Raw genomic sequence first — 13,901 nt, forward strand, 5'->3', positions numbered from 1 at the left:
AAAATCAGTTCCATACTTCTGAACGGGGTTGTTTCTGCAGCAGGCATATGGACTTCTGCAAGTTCCATTTAGATGAATGAAACGGATATTCAGTCGCAGAAATTTCTGCAACAAAACCTGCCGCGTGTGACTTCACCCAAACTAGAAATAATCGACAGTTTCTAGATTAAGCAATGCCTTTACATACCAACAAAGCTCGGATCCACATAACTTCTGTACGGAAAGAAGCATCTCTGCTGAGGCAACTGATGTCTGCCTAAATGGAGTGACTAAAGTGGACCGTGAACCTGCTGGCGAGACTGCTCTAAATTTCAAATGCCAGATATACATATATTGAGCAGAATTTTAAAGAAGTCGCAGATATCAGAAGATTACGCATAGAGGTTATGGATCTGGTTCTATTTAAAAAAAAAAAAAAGAAATTAGGGGGCCTTTCACAGGATTCCTTTAGAAAGCACTAATAGATTTTTGAGGCCAAATCATTTAAAAATAAATAAATAAATATATAGAAAAACGTACATTCGAGAGCACTCTGAATTGATTAGCAGCAAGAAGCTTTAGGCAAACTCATTATGTTTTACATGTTTGAGGGAAGTAAATCTAACAAAACCCAAAAGGATTTCTATAGTGAAAAAGTAAGCTACCAGTGAAAACATTAGGGTGGTACAAAAAAGCATTATTTGAATTGAGTTACCATTTAAATCAGAAGTTAAAATAATTCAATATTTTCATACCTGTTCATGTATGTCAACCATCACAGCATTCTGCTGCTGTGGATGTGCAGCTGGGTGGAGCATACGTGGGGATACATTCGGTGGGTGGAAAGCCCTGGGTTCTTCTACTGCCGCCTGCTGACCATAGGAAAGGTGGTGATAATTTTCATCTTGGCTAATGGAATGGACACGAGAAAGTCTATCCCTTCTTCCTCTTTGTCGCCTGACCGGAGAGCTGTTAAAACAGACATAGGTTGAATGTTGAAAATAATTATGCAAAAAAAGCATATGCATGTATAGTAATAAAAGTAGATAAGAACTCAAAGTAACCTTTCTTTATGCACATTGTGCATTGACTCACTATTTTAAAGAGGTGCTGCGGTCATGCTCTCTGTTTAGTAATTAAGCAAATACACTTTTACGGACATAACCTGGTTGGTTGTTTAACCCCTTAACGCTCAGTGACGTACTATTCCGTCATGCTGACCGCCCCGTTCGTGCTCAGTGAAGGAACAGTACGTCACACGGAAAATGCAGCTCAATACGTCGAGACCTGACGCGATGGTCCCGCCTCCACGATCACTGCTATTGGTCAGTCAGTGAGTAACTGTCCAATAGCGGCGATCGATGTCTAAACTTCCTCTCTCTGACATCACATCCTGCCGCACCCGCCCTGAACGCCTCTTGTTGGAGATAGCGAGGCGTTCAGAGCGGTTGTGTGAAGAGAGAGAGAGAGAAGAGAAGACCTAAAAAAAAATAAAAAACACTTTTCCTGTATCCCACCTCTCCCATACCCTTCCTCTTTGTGTTCCCCCCACATTTTTGGTTAGTGATCTCCTATCACTGACCCCTTCTTAGTCTTCAGGACCAATTTCTTGGGGATGATTTTTTATTCTTATAAAAAATAAATAATTAAAACAAACAAAACCAGTTCATTTAGACAACTTAACTGATTAGTTTAGTATTAGGGCTAGTTAGTGTCAGGGGAAAAAAAAGCGTAGTTAGGTATAGCATCAGGGAATTTAGCGTCAGGAATCTGTCACCGCAGTTAGATCTAGAATTAGGGGTCCATCACCGTAGTTAGGTTTAGTGTTAGGGAAGCTCGGAATAATCTAGTTAGGTTTAGTGTCAGGGAAAAGTCGCCATAGTTAGATTTAGTCCCAGGGAAGTAAAAAAAAAATCTAGTTAGGTTTAGTGTTCGGAACCCTCGCCCTAGTTAGGTTTAGTCTCAGGGAAGCCCACTCGTTCTATAAAAACACCAATTTTTTTGGCTGGTTTAGGTAGCAGCCTATCGCTCCTAGTTAGGGAAGCAAACAAACATGTCCCAACGGACATTTAGTGCCAGAGAGGCATATTCATTCCTTGCCTCCGACACAGACTCGTCGGATGGTGAGACTGTTTTATTTATCCACCTCCTCATCCAGTGATCAAGAAGAGTAACACCCTAGGAGACGCCCCAGGACCACCACTACAGCTGAAACCCCCGAGCGAAATTACCCCCGCCGCAGTTGAAACCCCTGAGCAAAGTGACCCCTCCGCAGTTGAAACCCCAGAGCGAAGTGACCCCATTTGGACCCCCACACCAGACATTTAGGAGCACCAAATCCCAGAGTACACGGGCAGCTCAGGGATAAGATTTAATACGGCAGGGCTCAGTGAAATGGAGTTTTTCAAGTTTTCCTTCACTGATGACGTTATAGATCTTATGGTCTCCCAGACGAATTTATATGCCCAACAGTATGTTACTAAGAAACCCAACATCATTTTATGCCCAATCCCACAGGTGGACCCCTGTAGATACAGCAGAGTTGCGCAAGTTTTGGGGACTTCACTTGAACACGGGGCTTCTGAAAAAGCCGTCCATTAGGACCTACTGGAGCACGAACATCTTATACCACACCCCGATGTACCGTATGGCCATGTCCAGGATGCGTTATGAGGCAATACTTCGCTTCTTACATTATACGGATAATGAGCAGTGCCCACCCCGAGATGACCCCAGTTTTGACCGTTTGTACAAACAGAAACCCCTATTAGACCATTTCAGTGCCCGGGTTGCCCAAGCATACACCCCCGAGAAGTGTATTTCTATTGAGGAGTCCCTGGTACATTTTAAAGGGAGGCTTCAATTCCGCCAGTACCTGCCAAGTAAGAGGGCAAGGTATGGCGTGAAGATGTATAAGCTGTGCGAGAGTGCATCAGTGTATACGTACAAATTTAGAATATATGAAGGGAAGGACACCAGTATTCAGCCCCCAGAATGCCCCCCCTTACTGGGAGTTAATGCAAAAATTGTGTGGGATTTGGTGCACCCACTGCTGGACTAGGGTTACCACCTCTACCTGGATAATTTTTATACCAGCGTCCCACTCTTCAAGTGCCTTGCTTCCAGAAGTACTGTGGCATGCGGCACTGCTAGAAAAAATATGAGAGGCCTCCCTAAAACACTGCTTGGGCAAACACTCAGGGTATGTTCACACGCACTAATTACGGACGTAATTCGGGCGTTTTTGCCCCGAATTACGTCCAAAAATAGCGCCTCAATAGCGCTGACAAACATCTGCCCACTGAAAGAAATGGGCAGACGTTTGTCTGTTCACACGAGGCGTAATTTACGCGCCGCTGTCAAATGACGGCGCGTAAATAGACGCCCGCGTCAAGGAAGTGACCTGTCACTTCTTTGGGCGTAATTGGAGCTGTTATTCATGGACTCCAATGAATAGCAGCGCCAATTACGTCCGTAATGGACGCGGCGTTCAAGCGCCTGCACATGCCATTACGGCTGAAATTACGGGGATGTTTTCAGGCTGAAACATCCCCGTAATTTCAGCTGTTACGGACGCCCTCGTGTGAACATACCCTCAGAAGGGGTGAGAGCAGGAAACATTCTAGCAGCAACATATTGTGTGTCAAGTACAAGGACAAGAGAGATGACCTTGTATTGACAATACACGGCCACACCAGTATCCATGTACCTGTACGAGGTACCAGTACAGAGACCCCCAGACTGCATCCTGGACTACAATAGGTACATGGGAGGAGTGGACTTGGATCAAGTCCTGAAGCCCTACAGCGCCATGCAGTGTGGCATAAGAAGCTGGCCGTGCACATCATACAGATGGCATTGTACAATGCGTACGTGCTACGTCGACGTGCAGGCCAGAGGGGAACGTTGGTTATCAAGAACCTAATCTTTAGGGTCCAAGAAGAGGGAGCACCCAGTACTTCTGGAAGAGAGGCCACACGCATTGTACCAGGGCAACACTTTCCAGGAGAAGTTCGCCAAACTGGCAAGGGGAGAAAAAGTCAAAAAAGAGGTGCAAAGCCTGCTATAAAAGGGTGAGAAGGAAGGACACAATATACCAATTTGACAAGTGTCCAGAAAAACCAGGGCTCTGTATGAAAGATTGTTTTAGAATTTATCATACATCCCTTGATTTTTAATTTACCCTGATGCACTCCGCACAGCTTATCCCCCTCATCTTTCCCTTCTGAGCCCTGCCGTGTGCCAAGGCAGCAGATAACAGCAACATGTAGGGTATTGCCGTACCCGAGAGAACCCACATTACAGTTTATGGGGTGTATATCTCCGGTGGCACATGCTGGGCACAATATATCGGACAATGACTTGGCATATATGTATAGAAAATTGCAAATCTCACTCTGCACCATCTGCTACGGATTATCTTTTACACAATACCTGTGGGGTCAAAATGCTAACTACACCTCTAGATGAATGTCTTAAGAGGTGTAGTTTTTAAAATGGGGTCACTTCTGGTGGGTTTCCATTGCTTTGATACCTCAGGGGCTCTGCAAACGCGACATGGCACCCTAAAACCAATCCAGCTAAATCTGGACTCCAACAAACAAAAATTGGGCAAAAAAATTGGGTATTTTATTCCTTGTGACAATAATAAATTTTGTGGCAAAACTACATCTTATTGGAAAGAATTACATTTTTTTTTTTTTTTTAATTCACAGCCAAATTCAAATAAATTCTGTGAAAAAACTGTGGGGTTTAAATGGTCACAACACCCATAAATGAATTCCTTGAGGGGTGTAGTTTGCAAAATGGGGTCACTTCTGGTGGGTTTCCATTGCTTTCATACCTCAGGGGCTCTGCAAATGCGACATGGTACCCTAAAACCAATCCAGCAAAATCTGGATTCCAACAAAAACATAGCGCTCCTTTCCTTCCGAGCTCTCCCATTGGCCAAACGGCAGTTTATCACCACAAATGGGGTATTACCGCACTCAGGACAAATTGGGCAACAAAATGGGGTATTAACACCGACATTAACACCACATAAAGTGTAATATGTCCGATGTGAAAAATGGGCTCTGACCCTTAAGGCTGCGTCCTTAAGGGGTTAACCCCTTCCCGCAATTTCACGTACAGTTACGTGATGGGAGCTGGTGTTTTCCCGCAATTCAACGTAACTGTACGTGAAAGAGATGGAGCTGGCTCAGGAGCTGAGCCAGCGACATCACCGCCGGGTGACAGCTGGCACCCTGAGTTATCGGCCAGGACCAGAGCTAGCCTCCGATCCAACCGATTCACCCCTCACATGCTGCGTTCAATAGAGATCGCAGCATGTGATGAGTTTATAGCCACCGGCACCCCAGCAACGTGATCGCTGGGTTGCCGGTGGCTGCAAAGGCGATCGGAGTCCTAATACTTACCTCCCGGTCTGCCAAGAACGGAATCCTCCTATGCCCCGTCGTCGGCGGGGCCCAAAAGGCTTCCGGTACCATCGGCAAGATAGCGCCGGCTCAGCTTCCGGGTTAGTAGCTGAGCCGGCGTCATCAGCAGTGGGTGTCCGCTGTATGTTACAGCGGACATCCCACTGTAAAGGCAGGAACCGGAGCTAACACCGATTCCAGCCATTAACCCCTTCAATGCCGTGATCCAATGCAATTGCCGTATCAAAGTGGTTTGTATGAAATCGGCAGCCTGGAAAGGCTGGCGATTGCTACTATGGCAACAGGAGGCCTAGCAATGGCTTCCTATCTGCCATTACGGAAGCCGATTAGGCCCCGTCCGGAGGCGGAGACTGATCAGCTTGCTGTCAGTGAACAACTGACAGTTCTAATACATTGCACTACATAGGTAATGCAATGTATTAGAACATCAAACAAACAGTTGGAGCTTCAAGTTCTCTAGTGGGACTAAAGAATATTGCAAAAAAAAAATAGAGTAAAAATAAAAGTTGCGAAAAATACAATAAAAGTTTCAAGTAATAAAATAAAAACACAATCGCCCTTTCACTTATCAAGTCATTTATTATTGAAAAAATAATAAAGCCATACATATTTGGTATCGCAGCGACCGTAACGACCTGAACTATAAAAATATTATGTTATTTATTCCGCTCAGTGAACGCCGTAAAAAAACAAAAACTAAAATATACTGACATAATTGCTATTTTTTGGTCACTTTGTCTTACAAAAATTGAAATAAGAGATCAAATTCGCATGTACCAAAAAATGGTACCTATAAAAACTATAACTCGTCTCGCTAAAAACAAGCCCTCATACAGCTCCGTAGACGAAAAAATTAAAACCGTTATGGCTCTTCCAAATTGGCAACAGAAAAAATCCATTCTCTTTACAAAAGTTATTTTATTGTGCAAAAAGTTGTAAAACATAGTGCCATAAATTAGGTATCACCGGAATCGGACTGACCCGCAGAATAAAGGCAACATGTAATTTATAACTTGTGGTGAACGCTGTATAAAAAGAACTAAAAAAAATATGCCAGAATTGCTGTTTTTTGGTCACCTTGCCTCCCAAAAAAAAAAAAAAAAGTATAACAAGTGATCAAATCGTATGTACCACAAAATGGTACCAATAAAAAAATACAGCTCGTCCAGCGCAAAAAAAAAAAATGTCTTCATACCACTATGTCTATGAAAAAATATAATTAGTTAAGGCTCCAATAAGTCAGGAAAGAAAAAATATGCAGTTGTGCCGACCCGAGGGGAACATTTCTTCTGTTTGTGGCGAATTACCAAGGCCCCTAAAATTAGGGAACCAGGAAGGGGAGGGCCCAAACATATCTGCTGGAAGTGAGGGTGCCCGTATTGTACCAGGACAACACTTCCCAGCTAAATTCCTCAAACTGCAAAGATGCCGAGTTGGAAATACGAAAAAAAAAAACACACCCAGTTGTCCATTTCAAAGCTCATTTGCATAAATATAAAATTTCTCATAACTTGGCCAAAAATGATCGCTTTTCAAAAAAAAAAAAGACCTTACTGTTATCTACATTGTAGCGCCGATCACATGCAATAGGAGATAGGGGTTTGATAATCTGGTGACAGAGCCTCTTTAATAGGTTTACAAAGATGGCGGACCTGGGGGCCTTCATTAGGCCCCCAGGCAGCTATAGCAACCATCACCCCTGCCATTGCGTTGCAGGGGGCGCGATGAGCTGTTAGAGGGGTTCGCCCCCCTCTTTCTAACGATTTAAATGCTGCGGTCGCTATGCAGCTCGTTACTCTGAAGTGTCGGCTGTAACAAACAGCCGACACCGGCATCGTATGGAGCGGGTACTTAAACCTTTGTACGGATTGTACACAGGCAGTTGTTAGGGCATATTTAGGTATGTCCTAACAACAGAAAATATGGTAATATGGGTTCCTTCAATGGAGCCTGGGCTGTCTGCCCATATATGGTATGTCACTCAATTGCGTCACAGGGAGGCGTCACAGGGATCCCCCCCCTTCTCTTTTTTCCTTGAATCATGCGGTCAGATTTGATTGCAGCATTCAGGGGAATAGCAGCAGTGATCAGAGGTTTCTCTCATCTCCACAATTAGGCCTTATTCACACGGACCTGTCCGTATTGGGCGCTCAAAAGGTCCGTGTGGCATCAGCATACGGTGCGGAGCTGCGCGATTTTCGTGCAGCCGGCATAATGATGACACTCTGGTGCTTTTCTGTGTTCATTCATAGTTTTCACTACTGTAGCGCGCATCACGCGCGGCACTCGGAAATGCTTCCGTGTGCCGAGCGTGATTTGCACGCAGCCATTGACTTCAATGGGTGCATGCAGCGCGAAACACGGGCAAATATAGGACGTCATGAGTTTCACGCAGCGCACATACGCTGCGTGAAATTCACTGACAGTCTGAACGGCCCCTCATTAACATAGGTGCGTGAAAATCACGCGCGTACAACGGACTTAAACGTTCGTGTGAATAAGGCCTGTGTAATACAGCCATTACCCCGTTCCTGACAAGTGCGCGCATGGTCAGCATGAGGTGATGCGGCCGACGCTGCACTAATTAGCGGCGGTGCAGGCACTGAAAACAGAACATGGGGGTGTTTTGCAGTGCGCCCGGCATGTTGTGTCTTCAGTGCTCCCGCTCAGAAGTGCAGCGCCGGCCGCACCACATTATGTGAACCGCATGCGCACGTGTTGTCAGGAGCGGGGCAATGACTATTACACAGCCGCAGCCCCGCTCTCCTACATTCATGTGTTACAATACTGAGCTGTGCGACTGCACAGCTCCGTATCGAAATACATGAAATAACGATATTGAACCGTTTGAGGATGCACGGTATCGAAACAGTATCAACGTTTCGATGCATCCCTAGTCCCTAACCTATGGGGAACTTAAGGAACGCTCATTCAATGAAGATACAAAATAGTTATTGTGCATTTAGTCTATGTTGCAATGTTAAGTTAATGAAAACCCACCCTAGAAATATCTGCTGTCAGGATCTCACTTTGAAGATTCAGCACTGCCTGTCACCAGTCTGTTTTTGCACACATTGTAAGAACTTTTGTGTAGAATAGCGCGTCTTTTAGGTCAGTATCCCTTCTCCCATTGAACATGACCACTGCAGGAAACCAGCCAACATTAACAAAGGCACTAGTTCCATGATACCATGTTTCTTGTACTCTAAGAGGGGTTGTTAATTTTTTACTTCTAGAATGGGATATAATCCAGGTTTCTAATATACATGCATTATAAATTATGCTTACATACCATTTTTATAGCAGTGCAGTAAGCCTGTCTTTTCACAGTAGAATAGTATAGGCCACAGATTAGTCCTGTGTACTGCATCCATGGGCTTAGTGACTAGGACTAAATTAGGGTGTCAGTCATGTGACACACACACACACCATACAACTATTTGGAGTATAGGCAACCCAATAGTAAAGAATCCTGCTGCTGTACAAGTCTGTCCTAGTATGTGGGACAGGTGCAAGACTCCCAGTAATGAAGCAAGTAGTACACAATAGCTTGTCTTGCTGCTTTGTGCCGGCAGACAAGATTAATGTTCTATTTGATCATGTGTGTACCTAGTCAAAGTAGAAGAGATCATGTTTCGCCCACCTGTGTTGTAAAAACCGTGTTGGTAGTACAGGAACGAAGGCTAACCAAACAAGATTTTAGACGGCTGAAAACGACATTTTAACCCCTTAACGAGATGCCACGCACACGTTCGTGGCAGCCGTTAAGGGGGGGGGGGGGAAGTATAAAGCGGGCTTACGGGCTGAGCTCGCTCCATACTTAGCGGGTGACGGCTGTGTAATACTAACACCTCGCTGCAACGGGTGGAATCAAAGAACACCGTGATTGCGCCAATTTAACCCCTTAAATGCCGCAGTCAATCGTCACCATGGCATCTAAAGCGTTAGAATACGGGGGATGACCCCTTCAGACGTGACATCACCCTAACCCCCCCCCCCCAATGGCGCAATACTGGGGTGTCAATGGTTGTCATGGCAGCCTGGGGGCCTAATGAAGGCCCCCAGGTCTGCCATCTTAGTCTCCTATGAAGCCCTGCATCCTACGAAGACTGTTAGAAACACGATATGCTGCAATACATTAGTATTGTAGTATATCATGCAAGCGATCCAACGATTGCCGGTTCAAGTCCACTAAGAGGACTAAAAAAGAAAAAAAAAAGAAAAAACCTTTTCCCATTTTTTCCCTAAAGTAATGATAAAAAAAAATTTTTTTTTTTAAAGTTGACATAACTGGTATCAGCGCATTTGTAAAAGTCCAAACTATTACAATATGACGTTGTTTAACCCACTTTGAACAACGTAAAAAGAATAAAATGTAAAAACTTCCAAATTGCTGTTTTTTTGGTCACCTTCGTTAGCTCCCACAAAAAATTGAATTAACAGTGATCAAAAAGTCATGTAAACCTGTACCCTAAAATGGCTCCAATGAAAACTACAGAATGCCCCGCAAAAAATAAGCCCTTACATGGCTCAAATCGGCAGAAATAAATAAAAAAAAGTTATGGCTCTCAGACTATGGCGACAGAATTATTTTATTTCTTTCAGCAAATAGCTTTTTTTTATAATAAAAACAAAAAAAAAAAACATATGTCCATAATCGTATCAACCCATAGAATAAAGTGAACATGTAGCTTTTACGGCCTGTTGGACGCTGTAAAAACAAAACCCCTTAAAGAGAAACAAAAAAAACAATTATTTTTTTTTGCCAGTTTCACCCCACATATTTTTTCCCCATTTTATAGTACATTATATGGTACAATAAATGGTGCCATGAAAAACTACAACTTGTCCCGCAAAAAACAAGCTCTCATACGGCTATGTTGATGAAAAAAAAATTAAAAATACTTATGGATTTTGCAAGCCGGAGAGAAAGAAAATGAGCAGATAACTGTGGAAAAGTTTGGCATGTTTTATTTTTTTGTCATTGACAGGTTCATGTCAAAAGACAGATCAGATCTGCATTTCAGTAATAGAAATCCAGACCAGGCCACAGATGAAGGCAGAGATCGATCATCAATTGTCGTATTATAATATGGCGTGGTCATCCAAAATGACAACTTCCACAGCCCGAACGTGAATGGCAGGTCATTCAGAAAATGGCCGTCTAAAATCACTGGTGTATAGAGAACTTAAAATCTATATACACCTTTGAAGACTCTTATTATAGTGTTTAATGCAACTTTTTAAATTGTTTTTTTTAATAAGAAAAAAAAAAGGGTTTACTTTGTTCAGATACAGCTTCTATGTATCCTGGTTACATAGAAGCTATATTTTGCGCTGAAGCCTGAATCAGTCTGGTCGGTGGGACTGGCAGCTTCGGGTCCTGTGTGTCTGATACACAGAATCCACCTGTTAGCAATCACATCTAAGTCATGAATAGGACCCGCTGACTTGACGGATTCAGGTTTTAGTGTAAGATACAGCTTCTCTGTAACAAGATAAATAGAAGCGGTGTCTAAAAAAGTAAATTAAACGCCCAAAAAAAAAAATACAAAAAAAAGTCTTAAAAAAAGTGTACATAGCCTTTAAAAGGTGTCTCTCTAGAATAGGGTCCCCTAACTCCCGTCCACCTAACCAGGATGCGGCCGGGAGGCAGCGGGAGCCGAGTAAGCTAGAGCGGCATTTAGTGGGCCCAGTTCTAGAGAAGGGACTCGTATCTATTGTACTTTTATGGCATAGCCTGTGGATATACCATAAATGTCCAAGATGAGAAACCTCCTTTAACCCCTTAAGGACGCAGCCTAGTTTTGGCCTTAAGGCTCAGAGCCCATTTTTCAAATCTGACATATTTCACTTTATGTGGTAATAACGTCGGAATGCTTAAACCTACCCAAGCGATTCTGAGATTGTTTTCTCGTGACACATTGGGCTTCATGTTCGTGGTAAAATTTGGTCGATATATTCAGTGTTTATTGGTGAAAAATTGCAAAATGTAGAGAAAATTTTGAAAAAATTGCATTTTTCTGAATTTAAATGCATCTGCTTGTAAAACAGACGGTTATACCACCCAAAATAGTTACTAGTTCACATTTCCCATATGTCTACTTTAGATTGGCATCGTTTTTTGAACATTTTTTTATTTTTCTTGGACGTTACAAGGCTTAGAACATAAACAGCAATTTCTCATATTTTTAAGAAAATTTCAAAAGCCTTTTTTTTAAGGTACCTCTTGAGTTCTGAAGTGGCTTTGTGGGGCCTATGTATTAGAAACCCTGATAAAACACCCCATTTTAAAAACTAGACCCCTCAAAGTATTCAAAACAGCAGTTAGAAAGTTTTTTAACCCTTCAGGCATTTCACAGGAATTAAAGCAAAGTGGAGGTGAAATTTGCAAATTTCATTTTTCTTGCTGAATTTCAATTTTATTCATTTTTTTTCTGTAACACAGAAGGTTTTACCAGAGAAACACTACTAAATATGTATTCTCCAGATTCTGCAGTTTTTAGAAATGTCCCACATGTGGCCCTACTGCGCTCGTGGACTAAAACACAAGCCCTAGAAGCAAAGAAGCACCTAGTGCATTTTGAGGCCCCTTTTTTATTAGAATATATTTTAGGCAGCATGCCAGGTTTGAAGAGGTGTTGAGGTGTCAAAACAGTAGGAATCCCCCAATAGTGACCCCATTTTGGAAACTACACCCCTCAAGGAATTCATTTAGGGTTGTTGTTACCATTTTGACCGCACAGTTTTTTCACAGCACGTATTTGAATTGGGCTCTGAAAAGAAAAAAATGTCATTTTTTCCAATAAAATGTCATTTGTGATCAAAATTTCTTATTTTCACAAGGAACAAAATACCCCATTTTGTTGCCCAATTTGTCCTTAGTGTGGCAATACCCCATTTGTGGTGATAAACTGCCGTTTGGGCCCATGGGAGGGCTCAGAAGGAAAGGAGCGCTATCTGTTTGTTGGGGTCCAGATTTTGTTGGATTGGTTTTCGGGTGCCATGTCGCATTTGCAGAGCCTCAGAGGTATCAAAGCAATGGAAACCCACCAAAAGTGACCCCATTTTGGAAACTACACCCCTCAAGGAATTCATTTATGGTTGTTGTTAGCATTTTGACCACACAGTTTTTTCACAGCATCTATTTCAATTGGGCTGTGACATTAAAAAAATGACATTTTTTCCAATAAGATGTAATTTTTTTACCAAAATTTCTTATTTTCACAGGGAACAAAATACTCAATTTTGTTGCCCAATTTCTCCTGAGTGCATCAATACCCCATTTGTGGCAATAAACTGCCGTTTGGGCCCATGGGAGGCCTCAGAAGGGAAGGAGCGCTGTGTGTTCTTTGGAGTACAGATTTTGCTGGTTTGGTTTTCGGGTGCCATGTCGCATTTGCAGAGCCCCAGAGGTATCAAAGCAATGGAAACCCACCAGAAGTGACCCCATTTTGGAAACTACACCCCTCAAGGAATTCATTTATGGGTAATGTGACCATTTAGACTCCATAGTTTCTTCACAGAACTAATTTGAATTGGGCTGGGAATTAAAAAAATATATATTTTTTCCAATAATATGTCATTTTAGCTCAAAAATTCTTATTTTCACAAGAAATAAAATACTCCATTCTGTTGCCCAATTTGTCCTGAGTGCGGCAATACCCCATTTGTGGTGATAAACTGCCGTTTGGGTCCATGGGAGGGCTCAGAAGGAAAGGAGCGCTGTGTGTTCTTTGGAGTCCAGATTTTGCTGGATTGGTTTTCGGGTGCCATGTCGCATTTGCAGAGCCCCAGAGGTATCAAAGCAATAGAAACCAACCACAAATGACCCCATTTTGGAAACTACACCCCTCAAGGACTTCATTTATGGGTGTTGTGACCATTTTGACCCCATAGTTTTTTCACAGAACTTATTTGAATTGGGCTGGGAATGAAAACAAAATTATTTTTTTCAAATAATATGTAGTTTTGGCTGAAAATTTCTTATTTTCACAAGAAACAAAATACCCCATTCTGTTGCGCAATTTGTTCTGAGGGCCGCAATACCCCATTTGTTGTGATAAACTGCCATTTGGGCCCATGGGAGGGCTCAGAAGGAAAGGACCACCATTTGGCCTACTGGGGATTTTCTAGTGCGAAGTCATGTATGCAGAAGCCCCTGAGGTACCAGAACAGTTGAAACCCCCAAGAAGTGACCCCGTTTTAAAAACTACACCCTTAAGGCATTCATCTACATGTGTAGTGAGCATTTTGACCGGAGACCTACACCCCATAAACTGTAATGTGGGTTCTCCCGGGTATGGCAATACCCTACATGTGGCTGTTATCAGCTGCCTGGACACACAGCAGGGATCAGAGGGGAAAGACGAGGGGGGATAAGCTGTGTGGAGTGCATCAGGGTAAGTAAAATTGGGGTAAATTATAAACCAAGGGATGTATGATAAATTTTAAAACACTTTCATACAGAGCTCTGGTTATTCG

General features: G+C 42.8%; 1 protein-coding gene across 7 annotated transcripts in view; it reads right to left on the reverse strand.

Moving 5' to 3' along the window:
- RNF38 (ring finger protein 38) overlaps window positions 1-13,901 on the reverse strand; it is a 293,223-nt gene that overhangs the window by 12,786 nt on the left and 266,536 nt on the right. For all 7 annotated transcript variants that reach the window (XM_075825543.1, XM_075825544.1, XM_075825545.1 and 4 more), the window contains one exon: window positions 735-948. In XM_075825543.1, coding sequence (XP_075681658.1) covers window positions 735-948 — 214 coding nt within the window. The remainder of the gene's footprint in view (window positions 1-734; window positions 949-13,901) is intronic.

Source organism: Rhinoderma darwinii, chromosome 1, assembly GCF_050947455.1.
Source record: "Rhinoderma darwinii isolate aRhiDar2 chromosome 1, aRhiDar2.hap1, whole genome shotgun sequence".
Taxonomy (NCBI): domain Eukaryota; kingdom Metazoa; phylum Chordata; class Amphibia; order Anura; family Rhinodermatidae; genus Rhinoderma; species Rhinoderma darwinii.